Raw genomic sequence first — 26,505 nt, forward strand, 5'->3', positions numbered from 1 at the left:
GACTGCATACTTGCCCCTCTTTCCAAAACTCTTGCATTCACCTCCCTAACAACCCCATCCATAAAAAAATTAAACAACCATGGAGACATCACACACCCCTGCTGCAAATCTACATTCACTGAGAACCAATCACTTTCCTCTCTCCCTACACGTACACATGCCTTACATCCTCGATAAAAACTTTTCTCTGCTTCTAACAACTTGCCTCACACACCATATATTCTTAATACCTTCCACAGTGCATCTCTATCAACTCTATCATATGCCTTCTCCAGATCCACAAATGCTACATACAAATCCATTTGCTTTTCTAAGTATTTCTCACATACATTCTTCAAAGCAAACACCTGATCCACACATCCTCTACCACTTCTGAAACCACACTCCTCTTCCCCAATCTGATGCTCTGTACATGCCTTCACCCTCTCAATCAATACCCTCCCATATAATTTACAAGGAATACTCAACAAACTTATACCTCTGTAATTTGAGCACTCACTCTTACCCCCCTTTGCCTTTGTACAATGGCACTATGCAAGCAATCCGCCAATCCTCAGGCACTTCACCATGAGTCATACATACAATAAATAACCTTACCAACCAGTCAACAATACAGTCACCCCCTTTTTTAATAAATTCCACTGCAATACCATCCAAACCTGCTGCCTTGCCGGCATTCATCTTTCGCAAAGCTTTTACCATCTCTTCTCTGTTTAACAAATCATTTTCCCTAACCCTCTCACTTTGCACACCACCTCGACCAAAACACACTATATCTGCCACTCTATCATCAAACACATTCAACAAACCTTCAAAATACTCACTCCATCTCCTTCTCACATCACCCCTACTTGTTATCACCTCCCCTTTAGCCCCCTTCACTGAAGTTCCTATTTGCTCTCTTGTCTTACGCACTTTATTTACCTTCTTCCAAAACATCTTTTTATTCTCCCTATAATTTAATGATACTCTCTCACCCCAACTCTCATTTGCCCTCTTTTTCACCTCTTGCACCTTTCTCTTGACCTCCTGCCTTGTTCTTTCATACATCTCCCACTCATTTGCATTATTTCCCCGCAAAAATCGTCCAAATGCCTCTCTCTTCTCTTTCACTAATGATCTTACTTCTTCATCCCACCACTCACTACCCTTTCTAATCTGCCCACCTCCCACGCTTCTCATGCCACAAGCATCTTTTACGCAAGCCATCACTGCTTCCCTAAATACATCCCATTCCTCCCCTACTCCCCTTACCTCCTTTGTTCTCACCTTTTTCCATTCTGTATTCAGCCTCTCCTGGTACTTCCTCACACAAGTCTCCTTTCCAAGCTCACTTACTCTCACCACTCTCTTCACCCCAACAGATTTTCATCTGTTCTCACTGATTTGAATGTCTTACGTTTTCTTCTTTTGGTGACTTAGTCCTTCTAGTCTCCTGTTCATCCAGGATAGTTTTAAAATACTGCAAGTTCTATTTATAATTCAAGGAATTTGTTTATTTTCAATCTTAAGTAGTGTGTTTTTAGAATTATTCCACACAATATTATTATTATAACATTATATCATTTTTTTTTTTTTTTATGTCGCTGTCTCCCGCGTTTGCGAGGTAGCGCAAGGAAACAGACGAAAGAAATGGCCCAACCCACCCCCATACACATGTATATACATACGTCCACACACGCAAATATACATACCTACACAGCTTTCCATGGTTTACCCCAGACGCTTCACATGCCTTGATTCAATCCACTGACAGCACGTCAACCCCGGTATACCACATCGCTCCAATTCACTCTATTCCTTGCCCTCCTTTCACCCTCCTGCATGTTCAGGCCCCGATCACACAAAATCTTTTTCACTCCATCTTTCCACCTCCAATTTGGTCTCCCTCTTCTCCTCGTTCCCTCCACCTCCGACACATATATTCTCTTGGTCAATCTTTCCTCACTCATTCTCTCCATGTGCCCGAACCATTTCAAAACACCCTCTTCTGCTCTCTCAACCACGCTCTTTTTATTTCCACACATCTCTCTTACCCTTACGTTACTTACTCGATCAAACCACCTCACACCACATATTGTCCTCAAACATCTCATATCATATTATATTATATTAAATCATAATATCATTATAATATTATAAATTCTATTAAAGGTTATGGAATGTGGTATTGACTGTATTTTTGTATTTTTTAATGTTAGGCCTTATCAACTGAGAAAAAATTACATATGATGAAAGCAGACTAAAAACCCTTCTAAATGATCCCTAAAACACAAAATTATCGTTATGGAAATGCAAACTTTAATGTACTCTAGCTCAAAATATGTTCCTTTGTTAGATTGTCACTATGGCTTCAAGCACCTCATATGGGGATAGATCACAAAAGCAGTATCAGCATTTAAAAATTAAGGTTACTGAATAATGTGAGATGTACATTTTGCACTTCTGATTTTTCTTCTTTGCAGAACTGACTCAAGGCAGCATTCAATGAAGTGATAGAAAGAAGTGACTTAAGCTACTTTTAACTGAAGTGATAATCATTAATACTGACTAATATCAAGGTGAAATTCAACAATCTTCATAACATAGTCTGCATATTTCTTAATTTTCAACTACAACTCCATTCAATAAGATGGTAGATGGACATTGCTTTTATAATTATAGATCAACAATTGATCTTTAAGGCTCTCTTTTTAATTTCAAGGTACTGTCATGTATCTCTTGTCAACCAAAATGAATCACACTTTCTTTATTCTAAATCTAAATGATTAGGTGATAGTTCTACAATATCAATTAATATTCCAATATGTACAGTCCGAGATAATCCATTTCAAATTAAGAATTTTTCTACATGAAAACTTCAAACACATTTTGTCTTAATCTAACAGGTGAAATATTTTTGCCAAATAAAATTTCTATTCAAACATTATGAGTGACTTAGTATGACAATGCTTGCCTCACCAGTTGTTCGCCTTCATCAGCATGAATATTGGACTGAGGCTTGCAATCTTCATGATCTGGGTTCTTATCCCACAAGTTGATCTGAAAGAAATTTAAAATGTTTAACAAAAAAAAATCCTCCACAAAGAGCACAAGCAGCACTTACATCCAACTTGTATGCTGTTCTACATTTGTTTGCACTAATGCATTTACTATCTTTCAAAAAATACTATATTGTAGAGTAAGGTAAAGCCTTTCTGACACAGATAGGGAGATGGAACATAATCCTTCAGCAATATATTTCTTCAGTTTGCTTCTTTACCATTATATAAACCTACTTAGATTCTTCTATCTTCAATTCCTGATCATTCCATTCTACTTCATTTTATGCAAATAGACCAACATCCTTCCCTCTGGGCATCTGAAACTGGCAAGAATCCTCACTATAATCATCAAAATCCTCCACAATCACAATAAGATAAACAACAATTGGCCTTTCTCATTCAAAGAATCAAAAATGTAAAAGACCTACGGACTGAATTTCAGTAAAAAGCAACTAAAAGGGGACTGGAAGCCCTTCCGTTCTTGTATTTCAATACCTAATAGAAGAAACAGAAGAAGGAATCAGGAAGAGAGTGCTCATCCTCCTCAAAGACTCAGATTGGGGTGCCTGAATGTGTGTGGATGCAACCAAGATGAGGAGAAGCAATAGATGGGTGTATGACAAAAGAAACCTTGATGTTCTGGCTCTGTGTGAAATAAATCTCAAGGGTAAAGGGAAAAAATGGTTTGGAAAAGTCTTGGAAATAAATTCTGGGGTTGTTAAATAGACAAGAGCTAAGGAAGGAGTAGCACTACTCCTGTGGGAGTGTGTGACAGTGTGTAAGAAAGTACATTCCAGACTGATGTGGGCAAAACTGAAAGTGAATGGCAAGAGATGGGTGATAATTGGTGCTTATGCAACTGATCATGAGAAGAATCATGAGAGGCAAGTGTTTTGGGGAGCAGTTGAGTGATTGTGTCACAGTTTTGGTGCACAAGACCGGGAATTAGTGAAGGGTGATGCTAATTAAGAAATTAAACAACCATGGAAACATCACGCACCCCTGCCACAAACCAACATTCACTGAGAACCAATCACTTTCCTCTCTCCCTATTCACACACATGCCTTACATCCTCGATAAAAACTTTTCACTGCTTCTAACAACTTGCCTCCCACACCACATATTCTTAATACCTTACACTGAGCACCTCTATCAACTCTATCATATGCCTTCTCCAGATCCATAAATGCTTCATACAAATCCATTTGCTTTTCTAAGTATTTCTCACACACATTCTTCAAAGCAAACCCCTGATCCACACATCCTCTACCACTTCTGAAACCACACTGCTCTTCCCAATCTGATGCTCTGTACATGCCTTCACCCTCTCAATCAATACCCTCCCATATAATTTCCCAGGAATACTCAACAAACTTTTTTTTTTATTATTATTATACTTTGTCGCTGTCTCCCGCGTTTGCGAGGTAGCGCAAGGAAACAGACGAAAGAAATGGCCCAACCCCCCCCCATACACATGTATAAACATACGTCCACACACGCAAATATACATACCTACCCAGCTTTCCATGGTTTACCCCAGACGCTTCACATGCCCTGCTTCAATCCACTGACAGCACGTCAACCCCGGTATACCACATCGCTCCAATTCACTCTATTCCTTGCCCTCCTTTCACCCTCCTGCATGTTCAGGCCCCGATCACACAAAATCTTTTTCACTCCATCTTTCCACCTCCAATTTGGTCTCCCTCTTCTTGTTCCCTCCACCTCCAACACATATATCCTCTTGGTCAATCTTTCCTCACTCATCCTCTCCATGTGCCCAAACCACTTCAAAACACCCTCTTCTGCTCTCTCAACCACGCTCTTTTTATTTCCACGCATCTCTCTTACCCTTACGTTACTCACTCGATCAAACCACCTCACACCACACATTGTCCTCAAACATCTCATTTCCAGCACATCCATCCTCCTGCGCACAACTCTATCCATAGCCCACGCCTCGCAACCATACAACATTGTTGGAACCACTATTCCTTCAAACATACCCATTTTTGCTTTCTGAGATAATGTTCTCGACTTCCACACATTCTTCAAGGCCCCAAGGATTTTCGCCCCCTCCCCTACCCTATGATCCACTTCCGCTTCCATGGTTCCATCCGCTGCCAGATCCACTCCCAGATATCTAAAACACTTCACTTCCTCCAGTTTGTCTCCATTCAAACTCACCTCCCAATTGACTTGACCCTCAACCTACTGTACCTAATAACCTTGCTCTTATTCACATTTACTCTTAACTTTCTTCTTCCACACACTTTTCCAAACTCAGTCACCAGCTTCTGCAGTTTCTCACATGAATCAGCCACCAGCGCTGTATCATCAGTGAACAACAACTGACTCACTTCCCAAGCTCTCTCATCCCCAACAGACTTCATACTTGCCCCTCTTTCCAAAACTCTTGCATTTACCTCCCTAACAACCCCATCCATAAACAAATTAAACAACCATGGAGACATCACACACCCCTCCCGCAAACCTACATTCACTGAGAACCAATCACTTTCCTCTCTTCCTACACGTACACATGCCTTACATCCTCGATAAAAACTTTTCACTGCTTCTAACAACTTTCCTCCCACACCATATATTCTTAATACCTTCCACAGAGCATCTCTATCAACTCTATCATATGCCTTCTCCAGATCCATAAATGCTACATACAAATCCATTTGCTTTTCTAAGTATTTCTCACATACATTCTTCAAAGCAAACACCTGATCCACATATCCTCTACCACTTCTGAAACCACACTCCTCTTCCCCAATCTGATGCTCTGTACATGCCTTCATCCTCTCAATCAATACCCTCCCATATAATTTACCAGGAATACTCAACAAACTTTTACCTCTGTAATTTGAGCACTCACTCTTATCCCCTTTGCCTTTGTACAATGGCACTATGCACGCATTCCGCCAATCCTCAGGCACCTCACCATGAGTCATACATACATTAAATAACCTTACCAACCAGTCAACAATACAGTCACCCCCTTTTTTAATAAATTCCACTGCAATACCATCCAAACCTGCTGCCTTGCCGGCTTTCATCTTCCGCAAAGCTTTCACTACCTCTTCTCTGTTTACCATATCATTTTCCCTAACCCTCTCACTTTGCACACCACCTCGACCAAAACACCCTATATCTGCCACTCTATCATCAAACACATTCAACAAACCTTCAAAATACTCACTCCATCTCCTTCTCACATCACCACTACTTGTTATCACCTCCCCACTTGCGCCCTTCACCGAAGTTCCCATTTGCTCCCTTGTCTTACGCACTTTATTTACCTCCTTCCAGAACATCTTTTTATTCTCCCTAAAATCTAATGATACTCTCTCACCCCAACTCTCATTTGCCCTTTTTTTCACCTCTTGCACCTTTCTCTTGACCTCCTGTCTCTTTCTTTTATACATCTCCCACTCAATTGCATTTTTTCCCTGCAAAAATCGTCCAAATGCCTCTCTCTTCTCTTTCACTAATACTCTTACTTCTTCATCCCACCACTCACTACCCTTTCTAATCAACCCACCTCCCACTCTTCTCATGCCACAAGCATCTTTTGCGCAATCCATCACTGATTCCCTAAATACATCCCATTCCTCCCCCACTCCCCTTACTTCCATTGTTCTCACCTTTTTCCATTCTGTACTCAGTCTCTCATGGTACTTCCTCACACAGGTCTCCTTCTCAAGCTCACTTACTCTCACCACCCTCTTCACCCCAACATTCACTCTTCTTTTCTGAAAACCCATACAAATCTTCACCTTAGCCTCCACAAGATAATGATCGGACATCCCTCCAGTTGCACCTCTCAGCACATTAACATCCAAAAGTCTCTCTTTCGCACGCCTGTCAATTAACACGTAATCCAATAACGCTCTCTGGCCATCTCTCTCTACTTACATAAGTATACTTATGTATATCTCGCTTTTTAAACCAGGTATTCCCAATCATCAGTCCTTTTTCAGCACATAAATCTACAAGCTCTTCACCATTTCCATTTACAACACCGAACACCCCATGTATACCAATTATTCCCTCAACTGCCACATTACTCACCTTTGCATTCAAATCACCCATCACTATGACCCGGTCTCGTGCATCAAAACCACTAACACACTCATTCAGCTGCTCCCAAAACACTTGCCTCTCATGATCTTTCTTCTCATGCCCAGGTGCATATGCACCAATAATCACCCACCTCTCTCCATCAACTTTCAGTTTTACCCATATTAATCGAGAATTTACTTTCTTACACTCTATCACATACTCCCACAACTCCTGTTTCAGGAGTACTGCTACTCCTTCCCTTGCTCTTGTCCTCTCACTAACCCCTGACTTTACTCCCAAGACATTCCCAAACCACTCTTCCCCTTTACCCTTGAGCTTCGTTTCACTCAGAGCCAAAACATCCAGGTTCCTTTCCTCAAACATACTACCTATCTCTCCTTTTTTCACATCTTGGTTACATCCACACACATTTAGGCACCCCACTCTGAGCCTTCGAGGAGGATGAGCACTCCCCGCGTGACTCCTTCTTCTGTTTCCCATTTTAGAAAGTTAATACTAGGAGGGGAGGATTTCTGGCCCCCCGCTCCCGTCCCCTCTAGTCGCTTTCTACGACACGCGAGGAATACGTGGGAAGTATTCTTTCACCCCTATCCCCAGGGATAATATACATATATATATACATATACACATACACACACATACACATACATACGCACATATACACGCACACACACATACATATATATACATATGAGAAATGTAAGAAACAATTTAGAAAACTGAAACTTCTAGCTTGAAATGAATGAAAAAAAGAATGTCACATAATGGTTCAACCTCTGGCTATGGAAAAAAGGAAATGTATAATTTATTTACACAAACGTCAATAGCAGTTCTCATCAATTTAACCACTGTAGCAATAAGCTTCAATGTCTAAGCTACATTTTTTTCCAATTTCACTATTTTCCTTCACATTTTCAATTGTGTCTGAAGGTTCTACTTCTGTAATTTGAGCACTCACCTTTATCCCCTTTGCCTTTGTACAATGGCACTATGCAAGCATTCCACCAATCCTCAAGCACCTCACCATAGTCATACATACATTGAATAACCTTACCAACAAGTCAACAACACAGTCACCCCCTTTTGTAATAAAGTCCATTGCAATACCATCCAAACCCGCCGCCTTGCCGGCTTTCATCTTTCGCAAAGCTTTTACTACCTCTTCTCTGTTTACCAAATCATTCTCCTTAGCCCTCTCACTTTGCACACCACCTCGACCAAAACACCCTATATCTACCACTTTAACATCAAACACATTCAACAAATCTTCAAAATACTCACTCCATCTCCTTCTCACATCACGACTACTTGTTATCACCTCCCCATCTGCCCCCTTCGCTGATATATATATTTTATGATATATATATTTCATCAGCATATTATGCATAGAAGTCTTCAATTACGTTACATTTCAATTTTGAAAAAAAAAGTTTTTTGACAAAAAAATAACATCAATTTTACCTGTTTAGGGGGAAAAATATAGTTCCTTCACAATGTAGGAACAACACCTATTCTTCATACTCATTAAATTTTTAGAGCTAAAATAGCATTTATCCGCCTTGAAATCCTATCATTAAGCATTAAAATAATTCAAAAATTTAAAAACTACCAATACATGAAACTATAATCATTTTCAACATATTGGCCACAGAAGCCATTACGATATACCTGCAATTTTTCCTGTTTTTCCTGGGAAAATCGATTCGCTTCAGAATCAACAAAAAACATCTATTCTTCACACTCAATATGTTTCTCAGACTAAAATAGCATTTTGCAGGCTTGAAGTCCAACAATTAAGCAATTAAATAATTAAAGCATTAAAGAAATCAATCTAAATTTTAAATCATAATTATTTTTGATACATTGGCAAGAGAAGCCATAATGATATATATTCTATCATCATATTATGTCTAGAGGTCTTTAATTATGTTACATTTCAAATTTGAAAATAAAAAAAAGTTTTTTGGCGCAAAAACTACCGAACTATTGCGTGCATTTTTTCCTGCTTTGTGAGGGAAAATCGGTTTCCTTCAGAATCTAGGAACAACACCTATTCTTCAAACTCCTTACCTTTCTGGAGCTAAAATAGCATTTACCCCTTGAAATCCTATCATTAAGCATTAAAATAATTATTGATTTTAAAAAATCACTAAAACATGAAACTATAATCATCTTTAATATGTTGGAACAGAAGCTATTACGATATATATATCCTATTATCATGTCATGTATAGAAGTCATCCATTACATTACATTTCGATTTTCAAACAAAACGTTTTTTCACGCAAAAATAACCTTGAACTAATACCTGCAATTTTTCCCATTTTTCTTGGGAAAATTGATTCCCTTCAGAATTATGTTTCTCACACTAAAATAGTATTTAGCAACAATGAAGTCCAATAATTAATAAATAAAATCATCAAAGAATTAAATATTTCATTCTAAGTTGAAATCATTATGAAGTCATTATGATATATAATCTATCAGCATATCATGTATAGAAGTCTTTGATTATGTTACATGTCAAATTTGAAAGAAAAAGCTCTTTGATACAAAAAATTAATGACAATTTTTCCTGTTTAGGGGGAAAAATCTATTTCCTTCATAATCTAGGAACAACACCTATTCTTCATACTCATTATGTTTCTGGAGCTAAAATAGCATTTACCTGCCTTGAAATCCTATCATTAAGCACTAAAATAATTGAAGATTTTAAAAAACTACTAAAACATGAAACCATAATTATTTTCAATATGTTGGCCACAAAAGCTATTACAATATATATCCTATTATCATATCATGTATAGATGTCATCCATTACATTACATTTCGATTTTGAAACAAAAAGTTTTTTGACGCAAAAATTACCCTGAATACCTGCAATTTTTCCAGTTTTTCTTGGGAAAATCAATTCGCATCAGAATCAACGAAAAACACCTATTCTTCATACTCAATATGTTTCTCAGACCAAAATAGCATTTTGCAGCCTTGAAGTCCTATAATTAAGCAATAAAATGATTAAAGCATTAAAGAATTCACTTTGAAGTTAGAATCATAATTATTTTTGATATGTTGGCAAAAGAAGCCATTATGATATATATTCTATCATCATATTATGTATAGGAAAAAAAAAATGATTTCTGGCGCGTGATTTCTGGTGTGTGATGTCTCCATGGTTGTTTAATTTGTTTATGGATGGGGTTGTTAGGGAGGTAAATGCAAGAGTCTTGGAAAGAGGGGCAAGTATGAAGTCTGTTGGGGATGAGAGAGCTTGGGAAGTGAGTCAGTTGTTGTTCGCTGATGATACAGCGCTGGTGGCGGATTCATGTGAGAAACTGCAGAAGCTGGTGACGGAGTTTGGTAAAGTGTGTGGAAGAAGAAAGTTAAGAGTAAATGTGAATAAGAGCAAGGTTATTAGGTACAGTAGGGTTGAGGGTCAAGTCAATTGGGAGGTGAGTTTGAATGGTGAAAAACTGGAGGAAGTGAAGTGTTTTAGATATCTGGGAGTGGATCTGTCAGCGGATGGAACCATGGAAGCGGAAGTGGATCATAGGGTGGGGGAGGGGGCGAAAATTTTGGGAGCCTTGAAAAATGTGTGGAAGTCGAGAACATTATCTCGGAAAGCAAAAATGGGTATGTTTGAAGGAATAGTGGTTCCAACAATGTTGTATGGTTGCGAGGCGAGCGCTATGGATAGAGTTGTGCGCAGGAGGATGGATGTGCTGGAAATGAGATGTTTGAGGACAATGTGTGGTGTGAGGTGGTTTGATCGAGTAAGTAACGTAAGGGTAAGAGAGATGTGTGGAAATAAAAAGAGCGTGGTTGAGAGAGCAGAAGAGGGTGTTTTGAAATGGTTTGGGCACATGGAGAGAATGAGTGAGGAAAGATTGACCAAGAGGATATATGTGTCGGAGGTGGAGGGAACGAGGAGAAGAGGGAGACCAAATTGGAGGTGGAAAGATGGAGTGAAAAGGATTTTGTGTGATCGGGGCCTGAACATGCAGGAGGGTGAAAGGAGGGCAAGGAATAGAGTGAATTGGAGCGATGTGGTATACAGGGGTTGACGTGCTGTCAGTGGATTTGAATCAAGGCATGTGAAGCGTCCGGGGTAAACCATGGAAAGCTGTGTAGGTATGTATATTTGCGTGTGTGGACGTGTGTATGTACATGTGTATGGGGGGGGTTGGGCCATTTCTTTCGTCTGTTTCCTTGCGCTACCTCGCAAACGCGGGAGACAGCAACAAAGTATAAAAAAAAAAAAAAAAAAAAAAAAAATTTATTTTATTCTATTTTGCTTTGTCGCTGTCTCCTGCGCCTGCGAGGCAGCGCAAGGAAACAGACGAAAACAATGGGCCAACCCACCCCCACACGCATGCACACACACACACATCCACACACGCAAACATACACACCCACACATCCCAACGTACACACATATATACACACACAGACACACACATATACACACATGCACACAATTCACACTGTCTGCCCCTACTCACCCCCATCGCCACCCCGCCACACACGGAAAAACATCCCCCTCCCCCATCATGTGCGCGAGGCAGCCCCAGGAAAAGACAACAAAGGCCCCATTCGCTCACACTCAGTCTCCAACTGTCATGCAATAATGCCCGAAACCACAGCTCCCTTTCCACATCCAGGCCCCACACAACTTTCCATGGTTTACCCCAGCGCTTCACATGCCCTGATTCAATCCAATGACAGCACGTCGACCCCAGTATACCACATCGATCCAATTCACTCTATTCCTTGCCCGCCTTTCACCCTCCTGCATGTTCAGGCCCCAATCACTCAAAATCTTTTTCACTCCAATTTGGTCTCCCACTTCTTGTTCCCTCCACCTCCGACACATATATCCTCTTGGTCAATCTTTCCTCACTCATTCTCTCCAGAACTATTGCGTGCATTTATTCCTGCTTTCTGGGGGGAAAAGGTTTCCTTCAGAATCTAGGAACAACTCCTATTCTTCATACTCATTACGTTTCTTGAGCTAAAATAGCATTTACCCCCTTGAAATCCCATCATTAAGTATTAAAATAATCAATGATTTAAAAAATTACTAAAACATGGAACTATAATTATCTTTAATATGTTGGCAACAGAAGCCATTACAATATATATCCTATCATTATGTCATGTATAGAAATCAACCATTACATTACATTTCAATTTCAAAACAAAAACTTTTTTGACACAAAAATTACCCTGAACTAATACCTGCAATTTTTCCCGTTTTTCTTGGGAAAATTGATTCCCTTCAGAATCAAAGAAGACCACCTATTCTTCACATTCATTATGTTTCTCATGCTAAAATAGCATTTAGCAACATTGAATCCAATAATTAAAGAATAAAATCATTAAAGAATTGAATATTTCACTTTAAGTTAAAATCAAATCATTTTTGATACGGTGGCAAGAGAAGCCTTTATGATAAATATTTATATATTTATTTTATTTATTTATTTTGCTTTGTCGCTGTCTCCCGCGTCAGCGATGTAGCGCAAGGAAACAGACGAAAGAATGGCCCAACCTGCCCACATACACATGTATATACATACACGTCCACACACGCACATATACATACCTATACATCTCAATGTACACATATATATATACACACACAGACATATACATATATACAAATGTACATAATTCATACTGTCTGCCTTTATTTGTTCCCATCGCCACCTCGCCACACATGGAATAACATTCCCCTTCCCCCCTCATTTGTGCAAGGTAGCACTAGGAAAGACACCAAAGGCCCCATTCGTTCACACTCAGTCTCTAGCTGTCATGTAATAATGCACCGAAACCACAGCTCCCTTTCCACATCCAGGCCCCACACACTTTCCATGGTTTACCCCAGACGCTTCACATGCCCTGGTTCAATCCATTGACAGCACATCGACCCTGGTATACCACATCGTTCCAATTCACTCTATTCCTTGCATGCCTTTCACCCTCCTGCATGTTCAGGCCCGATCACTCAAAATCTTTTTCACTCCATCTTTCCACCTCCAATTTGGTCTCCCACTTCTCGTTCCCTCCACCTCCGACACATATATCCTCTTGGTCAATCTTTCCCCACTCATTCTCTCCATGTGACCAAACCATTTCAAAACACCCTCTTCTGCTCTCTCAACCACACTCTTTTTATTTCCACACATCTCTCTCACCCTTACATTACTTACTCGATCAAACCACCTCACACCACATATTGTCCTCAAACATCTCATTTCCAGCACATCCACCCTCATGCGCACAACTCTATCCATAGCCCACGCCTCGCAACCATATAACATTGTTGGAACCACTATTCCTTCAAACATACCCATTTTTGCTTTCCGAGATAATGTTCTCAACTTCCAAACATTCTTCAAGGCTCCCAGAATTTTTGCCCCCTCCCCCACCCTATGATTCACTTCCGCTTCCATGGTTCCATCCGCTGCCAGATCCACTCCCAGATATCTAAAACACTTTACTTCCTCAAGTTTTTCTCCATTCAAACTTACCTCCCAATTGACTTGACCCTCAACCCTACTGTACCTAATAACCTTGCTCTTATTCACATTTACTCTTAACTTTCTTCTTTCACACACTTTACAAAACTCAGTCACCAGCTTCTGCAGTTTCTTACATGAATCAGCCACCAGCGCTGTATCATCAGCGAACAACACCTGACTCACTTCCCAAGCTCTCTCATCCACAACAGACTTCATACTTGCCCCTCTTTCCAAAACTCTTGCATTTACCTCCCTAACAACCCCATCCATAAACAAATTAAACAACCATGGAGACATCACACACCCCTCCCGCAAACCTACATTCACTGAGAACCAATCACTTTCCTCTCTTCCTACACGTACACATGCCTTACATCCACGATAAAAACTTTTCACTGCTTCTAACAACTTGCCTCCCACACCATATATTCTTAATACCTTCCACAGAGCATCTCTATCAACTCTATCATATGCCTTCTCCAGATCCATAAATGCTACATACAAATCCATTTGCTTTTCTAAGTATTTCTCACATACATTCTTCAAAGCAAACACCTGATCCACACATCCTCTACCACTTCTGAAACCACACTCCTCTTCCCCAATCTGATGCTCTGTACATGCCTTCACCCTCTCAATCAATACCCTCCTATATAATTTACAAGGAATACTCAACAAACTTATACCTCTGTAATTTGAGCACTCACTCTTATCCCCTTTGCCTTTGTACAATGGCACTATGCACGCATTCCGCCAATCCTCAGGCACCTCACCATGAGTCATGCATACATTAAATAACCTTACCAACCAGTCAACAATACAGTCACCCCTTTTTTAATAAATTCCACTGCAATACCATCCAAACCTGCTGCCTTGCCGGCTTTCATCTTCCGCAAAGCTTTTACTACCTCTTCTCTGTTTACCAAATCATTTTCCCTAACCCTCTCACTTTGCACACCACCTCGACCAAGACACCCTATATCTGCCACTCTATCATCAAACACATTCAACAAACCTTCAAAATACTCACTCCATCTCCTTCTCACATCACCACTACTTGTTATCACCTCCCCATTAGCGCCCTTCACTGAAGTTCCCATTTGCTCCCTTGTCTTATGCACTTTATTTACCTCCTTCCAGAACATCTTTTTATTCTCCCTAAAATTTAATGATACTCTCTCACCCCAACTCTCATTTGCCCTCTTTTTCACCTCTTGCACCTTTCTCTTGACCTCCTGTCTCTTTCTTTTATACATCTCCCACTCAATTGCATTTTTTCCCTGCAAAAATAGTCCAAATGCCTCTCTCTTCTTTTTCACTAATAATCTTACTTCTTCATCCCACCACTCACTACCCTTTCTAATCAACCCACCTCCCACGCATCTCATGCCACAAGCATCTTTTGCACAATCCATCACTGATCTCCTAAATACATCCCATTCCTCCCCCACTCCCCTTACTTCCATTGTTCTCACCTTTTTCCATTCTGTACTCAGTCTCTCCTGGTACTTCCTCACACAAGTCTCCTTCTCAAGCTCACTTACTCTCACCACCCTCTTCACCCCAACATTCACTCTTCTTTTCTGAAAACCCATACAAATCTTCACCTTAGCCTCCACAAGATAATGATCGGACATCCCTCCAGTTGCACCTCTCAGCACATTAACATCCAAAAGTCTCTCTTTCGCACGCCTGTCAATTAACACGTAATCCAATAACGCTCTCTGGCCATCTCTCTCTACTTACATAAGTATACTTATGTATATCTCGCTTTTTAAACCAGGTATTCCCAATCATCAGTCCTTTTTCAGCACATAAATCTACAAGCTCTTCACCATTTCCATTTACAACACCGAACACCCCATGTATACCAATTATTCCCTCAACTGCCACATTACTCACCTTTGCATTCAAATCACCCATCACTATGACCCGGTCTCGTGCATCAAAACCACTAACACACTCATTCAGCTGCTCCCAAAACACTTGCCTCTCATGATCTTTCTTCTCATGCCCAGGTGCATATGCACCAATAATCACCCACCTCTCTCCATCAACTTTCAGTTTTACCCATATTAATCGAGAATTTACTTTCTTACACTCTATCACATACTCCCACAACTCCTGTTTCAGGAGTACTGCTACTCCTTCCCTTGCTCTTGTCCTCTCACTAACCCCTGACTTTACTCCCAAGACATTCCCAAACCACTCTTCCCCTTTACCCTTGAGCTTCGTTTCACTCAGAGCCAAAACATCCAGGTTCCTTTCCTCAAACATACTACCTATCTCTCCTTTTTTCACATCTTGGTTACATCCACACACATTTAGGCACCCCACTCTGAGCCTTCGAGGAGGATGAGCACTCCCCGCGTGACTCCTTCTTCTGTTTCCCATTTTAGAAAGTTAATACTAGGAGGGGAGGATTTCTGGCCCCCCGCTCCCGTCCCCTCTAGTCGCTTTCTACGACACGCGAGGAATACGTGGGAAGTATTCTTTCACCCCTATCCCCAGGGATAATATACATATATATATACATATACACATACACACACATACACATACATACGCACATATACACGCACACACACATACATATATATACATATGAGAAATGTAAGAAACAATTTAGAAAACTGAAACTTCTAGCTTGAAATGAATGAAAAAAAGAATGTCACATAATGGTTCAACCTCTGGCTATGGAAAAAAGGAAATGTATAATTTATTTACACAAACGTCAATAGCAGTTCTCATCAATTTAACCACTGTAGCAATAAGCTTCAATGTCTAAGCTACATTTTTTTCCAATTTCACTATTTTCCTTCACATTTTCAATTGTGTCTGAAGGTTCTACTTCTGTAATTTGAGCACTCACCTTTATCCCCTTTGCCTTTGTACAATGGCACTATGCAAGCATTCCACCAATCCTCAAGCACCTCACCATAGTCATACATACATTGAATAACCTTACCAACAAGTCAACAACACAGTCACCCCCTTTTGTAATAAAGTCCATTGCAATACCATCCAAACCCGCCGCCTTGCCGGCTTTCATCTTTCGCAAAGCTTTTACTACCTCTTCTCTGTTTACCAAATCATTCTCCTTAGCCCTCTCACTTTGCACACCACCTCGACCAAAACACCCTATATCTACCACTTTAACATCAAACACATTCAACAAATCTTCAAAATACTCACTCCATCTCCTTCTCACATCACGACTACTTGTTATCACCTCCCCATCTGCCCCCTTCGCTGATATATATATTTTATGATATATATATTTCATCAGCATATTATGCATAGAAGTCTTCAATTACGTTACATTTCAATTTTGAAAAAAAAAGTTTTTTGACAAAAAAATAACATCAATTTTACCTGTTTAGGGGGAAAAATATAGTTCCTTCACAATGTAGGAACAACACCTATTCTTCATACTCATTAAATTTTTAGAGCTAAAATAGCATTTATCCGCCTTGAAATCCTATCATTAAGCATTAAAATAATTCAAAAATTTAAAAACTACCAATACATGAAACTATAATCATTTTCAACATATTGGCCACAGAAGCCATTACAATATACCTGCAATTTTTCCTGTTTTTCCTGGGAAAATCGATTCGCTTCAGAATCAACAAAAAACATCTATTCTTCACACTCAATATGTTTCTCAGACTAAAATAGCATTTTGCAGGCTTGAAGTCCAACAATTAAGCAATTAAATAATTAAAGCATTAAAGAAATCAATCTAAATTTTAAATCATAATTATTTTTGATACATTGGCAAGAGAAGCCATAATGATATATATTCTATCATCATATTATGTCTAGAGGTCTTTAATTATGTTACATTTCAAATTTGAAAATAAAAAAAAGTTTTTTGGCGCAAAAACTACCGAACTATTGCGTGCATTTTTTCCTGCTTTGTGAGGGAAAATCGGTTTCCTTCAGAATCTAGGAACAACACCTATTCTTCAAACTCCTTACCTTTCTGGAGCTAAAATAGCATTTACCCCTTGAAATCCTATCATTAAGCATTAAAATAATTATTGATTTTAAAAAATCACTAAAACATGAAACTATAATCATCTTTAATATGTTGGAACAGAAGCTATTACGATATATATATCCTATTATCATGTCATGTATAGAAGTCATCCATTACATTACATTTCGATTTTCAAACAAAACGTTTTTTCACGCAAAAATAACCTTGAACTAATACCTGCAATTTTTCCCATTTTTCTTGGGAAAATTGATTCCCTTCAGAATTATGTTTCTCACACTAAAATAGTATTTAGCAACAATGAAGTCCAATAATTAATAAATAAAATCATCAAAGAATTAAATATTTCATTCTAAGTTGAAATCATTATGAAGTCATTATGATATATAATCTATCAGCATATCATGTATAGAAGTCTTTGATTATGTTACATGTCAAATTTGAAAGAAAAAGCTCTTTGATACAAAAAATTAATGACAATTTTTCCTGTTTAGGGGGAAAAATCTATTTCCTTCATAATCTAGGAACAACACCTATTCTTCATACTCATTATGTTTCTGGAGCTAAAATAGCATTTACCTGCCTTGAAATCCTATCATTAAGCACTAAAATAATTGAAGATTTTAAAAAACTACTAAAACATGAAACCATAATTATTTTCAATATGTTGGCCACAAAAGCTATTACAATATATATCCTATTATCATATCATGTATAGATGTCATCCATTACATTACATTTCGATTTTGAAACAAAAAGTTTTTTGACGCAAAAATTACCCTGAATACCTGCAATTTTTCCAGTTTTTCTTGGGAAAATCAATTCGCATCAGAATCAACGAAAAACACCTATTCTTCATACTCAATATGTTTCTCAGACCAAAATAGCATTTTGCAGCCTTGAAGTCCTATAATTAAGCAATAAAATGATTAAAGCATTAAAGAATTCACTTTGAAGTTAGAATCATAATTATTTTTGATATGTTGGCAAAAGAAGCCATTATGATATATATTCTATCATCATATTATGTATAGGAAAAAAAAAATGATTTCTGGCGCGTGATTTCTGGTGTGTGATGTCTCCATGGTTGTTTAATTTGTTTATGGATGGGGTTGTTAGGGAGGTAAATGCAAGAGTCTTGGAAAGAGGGGCAAGTATGAAGTCTGTTGGGGATGAGAGAGCTTGGGAAGTGAGTCAGTTGTTGTTCGCTGATGATACAGCGCTGGTGGCGGATTCATGTGAGAAACTGCAGAAGCTGGTGACGGAGTTTGGTAAAGTGTGTGGAAGAAGAAAGTTAAGAGTAAATGTGAATAAGAGCAAGGTTATTAGGTACAGTAGGGTTGAGGGTCAAGTCAATTGGGAGGTGAGTTTGAATGGTGAAAAACTGGAGGAAGTGAAGTGTTTTAGATATCTGGGAGTGGATCTGTCAGCGGATGGAACCATGGAAGCGGAAGTGGATCATAGGGTGGGGGAGGGGGCGAAAATTTTGGGAGCCTTGAAAAATGTGTGGAAGTCGAGAACATTATCTCGGAAAGCAAAAATGGGTATGTTTGAAGGAATAGTGGTTCCAACAATGTTGTATGGTTGCGAGGCGAGCGCTATGGATAGAGTTGTGCGCAGGAGGATGGATGTGCTGGAAATGAGATGTTTGAGGACAATGTGTGGTGTGAGGTGGTTTGATCGAGTAAGTAACGTAAGGGTAAGAGAGATGTGTGGAAATAAAAAGAGCGTGGTTGAGAGAGCAGAAGAGGGTGTTTTGAAATGGTTTGGGCACATGGAGAGAATGAGTGAGGAAAGATTGACCAAGAGGATATATGTGTCGGAGGTGGAGGGAACGAGGAGAAGAGGGAGACCAAATTGGAGGTGGAAAGATGGAGTGAAAAGGATTTTGTGTGATCGGGGCCTGAACATGCAGGAGGGTGAAAGGAGGGCAAGGAATAGAGTGAATTGGAGCGATGTGGTATACAGGGGTTGACGTGCTGTCAGTGGATTTGAATCAAGGCATGTGAAGCGTCCGGGGTAAACCATGGAAAGCTGTGTAGGTATGTATATTTGCGTGTGTGGACGTGTGTATGTACATGTGTATGGGGGGGGTTGGGCCATTTCTTTCGTCTGTTTCCTTGCGCTACCTCGCAAACGCGGGAGACAGCGACAAAGTATAAAAAAAAAAAAAAAAAAAAAAAAAATTATTTATTTTATTCTATTTTGCTTTGTCGCTGTCTCCTGCGCCTGCGAGGCAGCGCAAGGAAACAGACGAAAACAATGGGCCAACCCACCCCCACACGCATGCACACACACACACATCCACACACGCAAACATACACACCCACACATCCCAACGTACACACATATATACACACACAGACACACACATATACACACATGCACACAATTCACACTGTCTGCCCCTACTCACCCCCATCGCCACCCCGCCACACACGGAAAAACATCCCCCTCCCCCATCATGTGCGCGAGGCAGCCCCAGGAGAAGACAACAAAGGCCCCATTCGCTCACACTCAGTCTCCAACTGTCATGCAATAATGCCCGAAACCACAGCTCCCTTTCCACATCCAGGCCCCACACAACTTTCCATGGTTTACCCCAGCGCTTCACATGCCCTGATTCAATCCAATGACAGCACGTCGACCCCAGTATACCACATCGATCCAATTCACTCTATTCCTTGCCCGCCTTTCACCCTCCTGCATGTTCAGGCCCCAATCACTCAAAATCTTTTTCACTCCAATTTGGTCTCCCACTTCTTGTTCCCTCCACCTCCGACACATATATCCTCTTGGTCAATCTTTCCTCACTCATTCTCTCCAGAACTATTGCGTGCATTTATTCCTGCTTTCTGGGGGGAAAAGGTTTCCTTCAGAATCTAGGAACAACTCCTATTCTTCATACTCATTACGTTTCTTGAGCTAAAATAGCATTTACCCCCTTGAAATCCCATCATTAAGTATTAAAATAATCAATGATTTAAAAAATTACTAAAACATGGAACTATAATTATCTTTAATATGTTGGCAACAGAAGCCATTACAATATATATCCTATCATTATGTCATGTATAGAAATCAACCATTACATTACATTTCAATTTCAAAACAAAAACTTTTTTGACACAAAAATTACCCTGAACTAATACCTGCAATTTTTCCCGTTTTTCTTGGGAAAATTGATTCCCTTCAGAATCAAAGAAGACCACCTATTCTTCACATTCATTATGTTTCTCATGCTAAAATAGCATTTAGCAACATTGAATCCAATAATTAAAGAATAAAATCATTAAAGAATTGAATATTTCACTTTAAGTTAAAATCAAATCATTTTTGATACGGTGGCAAGAGAAGCCTTTATGATAAATATTTATATATTTATTTTATTTATTTATTTTGCTTTGTCGCTGTCTCCCGCGTCAGCGATGTAGCGCAAGGAAACAGACGAAAGAATGGCCCAACCTGCCCACATACACATGTATATACATACACGTCCACACACGCACATATACATACCTATACATCTCAATGTACACATATATATATACACACACAGACATATACATATATACAAATGTACATAATTCATACTGTCTGCCTTTATTTGTTCCCATCGCCACCTCGCCACACATGGAATAACATTCCCCTTCCCCCCTCATTTGTGCAAGGTAGCACTAGGAAAGACACCAAAGGCCCCATTCGTTCACACTCAGTCTCTAGCTGTCATGTAATAATGCACCGAAACCACAGCTCCCTTTCCACATCCAGGCCCCACACACTTTCCATGGTTTACCCCAGACGCTTCACATGCCCTGGTTCAATCCATTGACAGCACATCGACCCTGGTATACCACATCGTTCCAATTCACTCTATTCCTTGCATGCCTTTCACCCTCCTGCATGTTCAGGCCCGATCACTCAAAATCTTTTTCACTCCATCTTTCCACCTCCAATTTGGTCTCCCACTTCTCGTTCCCTCCACCTCCGACACATATATCCTCTTGGTCAATCTTTCCCCACTCATTCTCTCCATGTGACCAAACCATTTCAAAACACCCTCTTCTGCTCTCTCAACCACACTCTTTTTATTTCCACACATCTCTCTCACCCTTACATTACTTACTCGATCAAACCACCTCACACCACATATTGTCCTCAAACATCTCATTTCCAGCACATCCACCCTCATGCGCACAACTCTATCCATAGCCCACGCCTCGCAACCATATAACATTGTTGGAACCACTATTCCTTCAAACATACCCATTTTTGCTTTCCGAGATAATGTTCTCAACTTCCAAACATTCTTCAAGGCTCCCAGAATTTTTGCCCCCTCCCCCACCCTATGATTCACTTCCGCTTCCATGGTTCCATCCGCTGCCAGATCCACTCCCAGATATCTAAAACACTTTACTTCCTCAAGTTTTTCTCCATTCAAACTTACCTCCCAATTGACTTGACCCTCAACCCTACTGTACCTAATAACCTTGCTCTTATTCACATTTACTCTTAACTTTCTTCTTTCACACACTTTACAAAACTCAGTCACCAGCTTCTGCAGTTTCTTACATGAATCAGCCACCAGCGCTGTATCATCAGCGAACAACACCTGACTCACTTCCCAAGCTCTCTCATCCACAACAGACTTCATACTTGCCCCTCTTTCCAAAACTCTTGCATTTACCTCCCTAACAACCCCATCCATAAACAAATTAAACAACCATGGAGACATCACACACCCCTCCCGCAAACCTACATTCACTGAGAACCAATCACTTTCCTCTCTTCCTACACGTACACATGCCTTACATCCACGATAAAAACTTTTCACTGCTTCTAACAACTTGCCTCCCACACCATATATTCTTAATACCTTCCACAGAGCATCTCTATCAACTCTATCATATGCCTTCTCCAGATCCATAAATGCTACATACAAATCCATTTGCTTTTCTAAGTATTTCTCACATACATTCTTCAAAGCAAACACCTGATCCACACATCCTCTACCACTTCTGAAACCACACTCCTCTTCCCCAATCTGATGCTCTGTACATGCCTTCACCCTCTCAATCAATACCCTCCTATATAATTTACAAGGAATACTCAACAAACTTATACCTCTGTAATTTGAGCACTCACTCTTATCCCCTTTGCCTTTGTACAATGGCACTATGCACGCATTCCGCCAATCCTCAGGCACCTCACCATGAGTCATGCATACATTAAATAACCTTACCAACCAGTCAACAATACAGTCACCCCTTTTTTAATAAATTCCACTGCAATACCATCCAAACCTGCTGCCTTGCCGGCTTTCATCTTCCGCAAAGCTTTTACTACCTCTTCTCTGTTTACCAAATCATTTTCCCTAACCCTCTCACTTTGCACACCACCTCGACCAAGACACCCTATATCTGCCACTCTATCATCAAACACATTCAACAAACCTTCAAAATACTCACTCCATCTCCTTCTCACATCACCACTACTTGTTATCACCTCCCCATTAGCGCCCTTCACTGAAGTTCCCATTTGCTCCCTTGTCTTATGCACTTTATTTACCTCCTTCCAGAACATCTTTTTATTCTCCCTAAAATTTAATGATACTCTCTCACCCCAACTCTCATTTGCCCTCTTTTTCACCTCTTGCACCTTTCTCTTGACCTCCTGTCTCTTTCTTTTATACATCTCCCACTCAATTGCATTTTTTCCCTGCAAAAATAGTCCAAATGCCTCTCTCTTCTTTTTCACTAATAATCTTACTTCTTCATCCCACCACTCACTACCCTTTCTAATCAACCCACCTCCCACGCATCTCATGCCACAAGCATCTTTTGCACAATCCATCACTGATCTCCTAAATACATCCCATTCCTCCCCCACTCCCCTTACTTCCATTGTTCTCACCTTTTTCCATTCTGTACTCAGTCTCTCCTGGTACTTCCTCACACAAGTCTCCTTTCCAAGCTCACTTATATATATATCAGCATATTATGTACAGAAGTCTTCTATTACGTTACATTTTAATTTTCAAAGAAAAAGTTTTTTGACAAAAAATTAACAGTTTTTCCTGTTTTGGGAGAAAATCTATTTCCTGCAGAATCTACAAACAACACCTATTCTTCATACTTATCATGTTTCTTGAGCTAAAATAGCATTTACCCACCTTGAAATCCTATCATTAAGCATTAAAATAATTCAAGTTTTTTAAGAAACGAATAAAACCTAAAACTATAATTATTTTCAATTTATTGGCCACAGAAACCATTACGATATATATCCTATTATCAAATCATGTATAGATGTCATACATTACATTTCAATTTTGAAACAAAAAGTTTTTGACACAAAAATTACCCTGAACTAATTTTTTTTTTTTTTTTTTTTTTGCTTTGTCGCTGTCTCCCGCGTTTGCGACGTAGCGCAAGGAAACACGAAAGAAATGGCCCAACCCACCCCCATACACATGCCTTGATTCAATCCACTGACAGCACGTCAACCCCGGTACACCACATCGCTCCAATTCACTCTATTCTTTGCCCTCCTTTCACCCTCCTGCATGTTCAGGCCCCAATCACACAAAATCTTTTTCACTCCATCTTTCCACCTCCAATTTGGTCTCCCTCTTCTCCTCGTTCCCTCCACCTCCGACACATATATCCTCTTGGTCAATCTTTCCTCACTCATTCTCTCCATGTGACCAAACCATTTCAAAACACCCTTTTCTGCTCTCTCAACCACGCTCTTTTTATTTCCACACATCTCTCTTACCCTTACGTTACTTACTCGATCAAACCACCTCACACCACACATTGTCCTCAAACATCTCATTTCCAGCACATCCATCCTCCTGCGCACAACTCTATCCATAGTCCACGCCTCGCAACCATACAACATTGTGGGAACCACTATTCCTTCAAACATACCCATTTTTGCTTTCCGAGATAATGTTCTCGACTTCCACACATTCTTCAAGGCTCCCAGAATTTTCGCCCCCTCCCCCACCCTATGATCCACTTCCGCTAATACTAATACCTACAATTTTTCCCTTTTTTCTTGAGAAAATCAATTCCCTTCAAAATCAAGGAATAACACCTATTCCCAGGGCAGTGACTGAAAAACCACAGCACAGTACTTATGCCAATCGGTGACTAGTTTGGTAGTGAGTAAAGGAGTCCCCTCCTGAATGAAAACTTTGGCCTTGCACTTTTTGAACAAATTTGGAAGATGGTCACACAGTAGATTAAGGTAACTATGACTGTTCATTGTTTCACCCTTTGGCAATCTTCCAAAGTCCCCATCATCATTATAACTGAAACAACCCTTACTCTAAGTGAAGAAGTGAACTTTACAGTGATTGCAATGCATTTGGGGTCAAATAGATCACAGCCTGTACACTTGCCCATCACAGATACCTATCACAGAAAAAGTGGACTCATCACTCCAAAAGACACTTCTGAATTTCACCATATCCCATACTACATATCCCTTGCAAAATTCGACTCTTTTCTTCTGGTGTCTACAAGTTACAACCAGCTTGGGACGCAACCTGCAGCTCCAGTACTTAAGGTACAAATATAAGTCGCACTGCACTGTCCTTACTGACACATCAATGATCAGTCTAGGGTTTTCTTTTACCTCTTTCACACTCATGTGTGGCTCTGCATCCCCTTGACATTTAAAAACATTCAGGATATGTGGAGAGGTTTTCCCAGCTTTCTCAGGGTGTTTCACATGGTTCAGTGTAGCAGTAAGTATACTAATGAGGGGATTTTCAGTAAAATTTTTACAATGTATATAAGACCAAAATTAAGGTATGCATCTCTAGAATGTTCATCTTACTTGAAAGACATACAGACTTCAGAGAAAAGGTTTAAAGAAATGCAACTAAGATGGTACCTGCAAAAAGACAACAGAGTTAAAAGGATAGGTTACAGGCTAAACAGCTGATCACAGTAATGAAAAGAATGATGAGACAACCACATCAGTTACATTTCAAAACCAATTTAACAATGATGACTGATTAATTCTTTGAAAGATGCAAAAGAACATGCAAGAAACTTGTAAGAAAAGATTTACATAGGTAATTCTATAGTCTCAGAGCTGTGAAAGAATGGAATCAGCAGTGATGACCTTGTGACTGCAGACAGTACAGAGAAATTTAAAAAGTTGGAAGTTGATAAAGAAAGTTCGAGATGGGACCGATTAGTGTAGAATTCCCTTCCCATACTGGTTAAACTGGTAATTACTGCAAATCTCATGAAAAGGCTATGATTCTGCTAATGAATCTATTCATTGTTTAAAAGAAAATTTTTCAGGGTACAACCTTACCAATGATTCTAATATTTGCTACTTGCAGATTTTCAGAACATCCTGAGGACACATCATAGTTATGTTTTTGCATCTATCAAGCATGATCAGTACAATTAGTTATGCTTGTCCTCCACTTATGAGTAATCCAAATTCTCATTACCAATAAATAATTTCAATAGCAAACAACCAGAAAAGAGAATAAAATAATTGCAAGTCTGTTGTGTGCAAATGATGATAAAGCCAAAGTAGGAAAGAAAACCATAAGGAAAAACTTTTCATAACAGCCATCTACTTCACTGCTAGTCATGCTTCCATGAGTGACTGAGACCAAGTGCTCTATTTCAACTTACTTATAATTTCATTATGGTATATATTACTTTACATACCTTCCATTACTTTCTTACATATTCTCATCACTGGTAGCACTTACTATAAAGCCTGTACATGCACCCTCTGTAATTCTAAAAATATTATTACTTTCACGATACATATAAAAACATAACATTCCAGATCAAGAACTCA

At 39.5% G+C, this 26,505-nt stretch overlaps 1 protein-coding gene across 1 annotated transcript in view; it reads right to left on the minus strand.

The window, feature by feature from the left end:
* The window catches only part of LOC139755123 (uncharacterized), a 161,108-nt gene that overhangs the window by 59,248 nt on the left and 75,355 nt on the right, over window positions 1-26,505 (minus strand). The window contains exon 12 of the mRNA XM_071673266.1: window positions 2,962-3,042. Coding sequence (XP_071529367.1) covers window positions 2,962-3,042 — 81 coding nt within the window. The remainder of the gene's footprint in view (window positions 1-2,961; window positions 3,043-26,505) is intronic.

The sequence above is a fragment of the Panulirus ornatus genome, chromosome 18 (genome assembly GCF_036320965.1).
Source record: "Panulirus ornatus isolate Po-2019 chromosome 18, ASM3632096v1, whole genome shotgun sequence".
In the NCBI taxonomy this organism is placed as follows: Eukaryota; Metazoa; Arthropoda; class Malacostraca; order Decapoda; family Palinuridae; genus Panulirus; species Panulirus ornatus.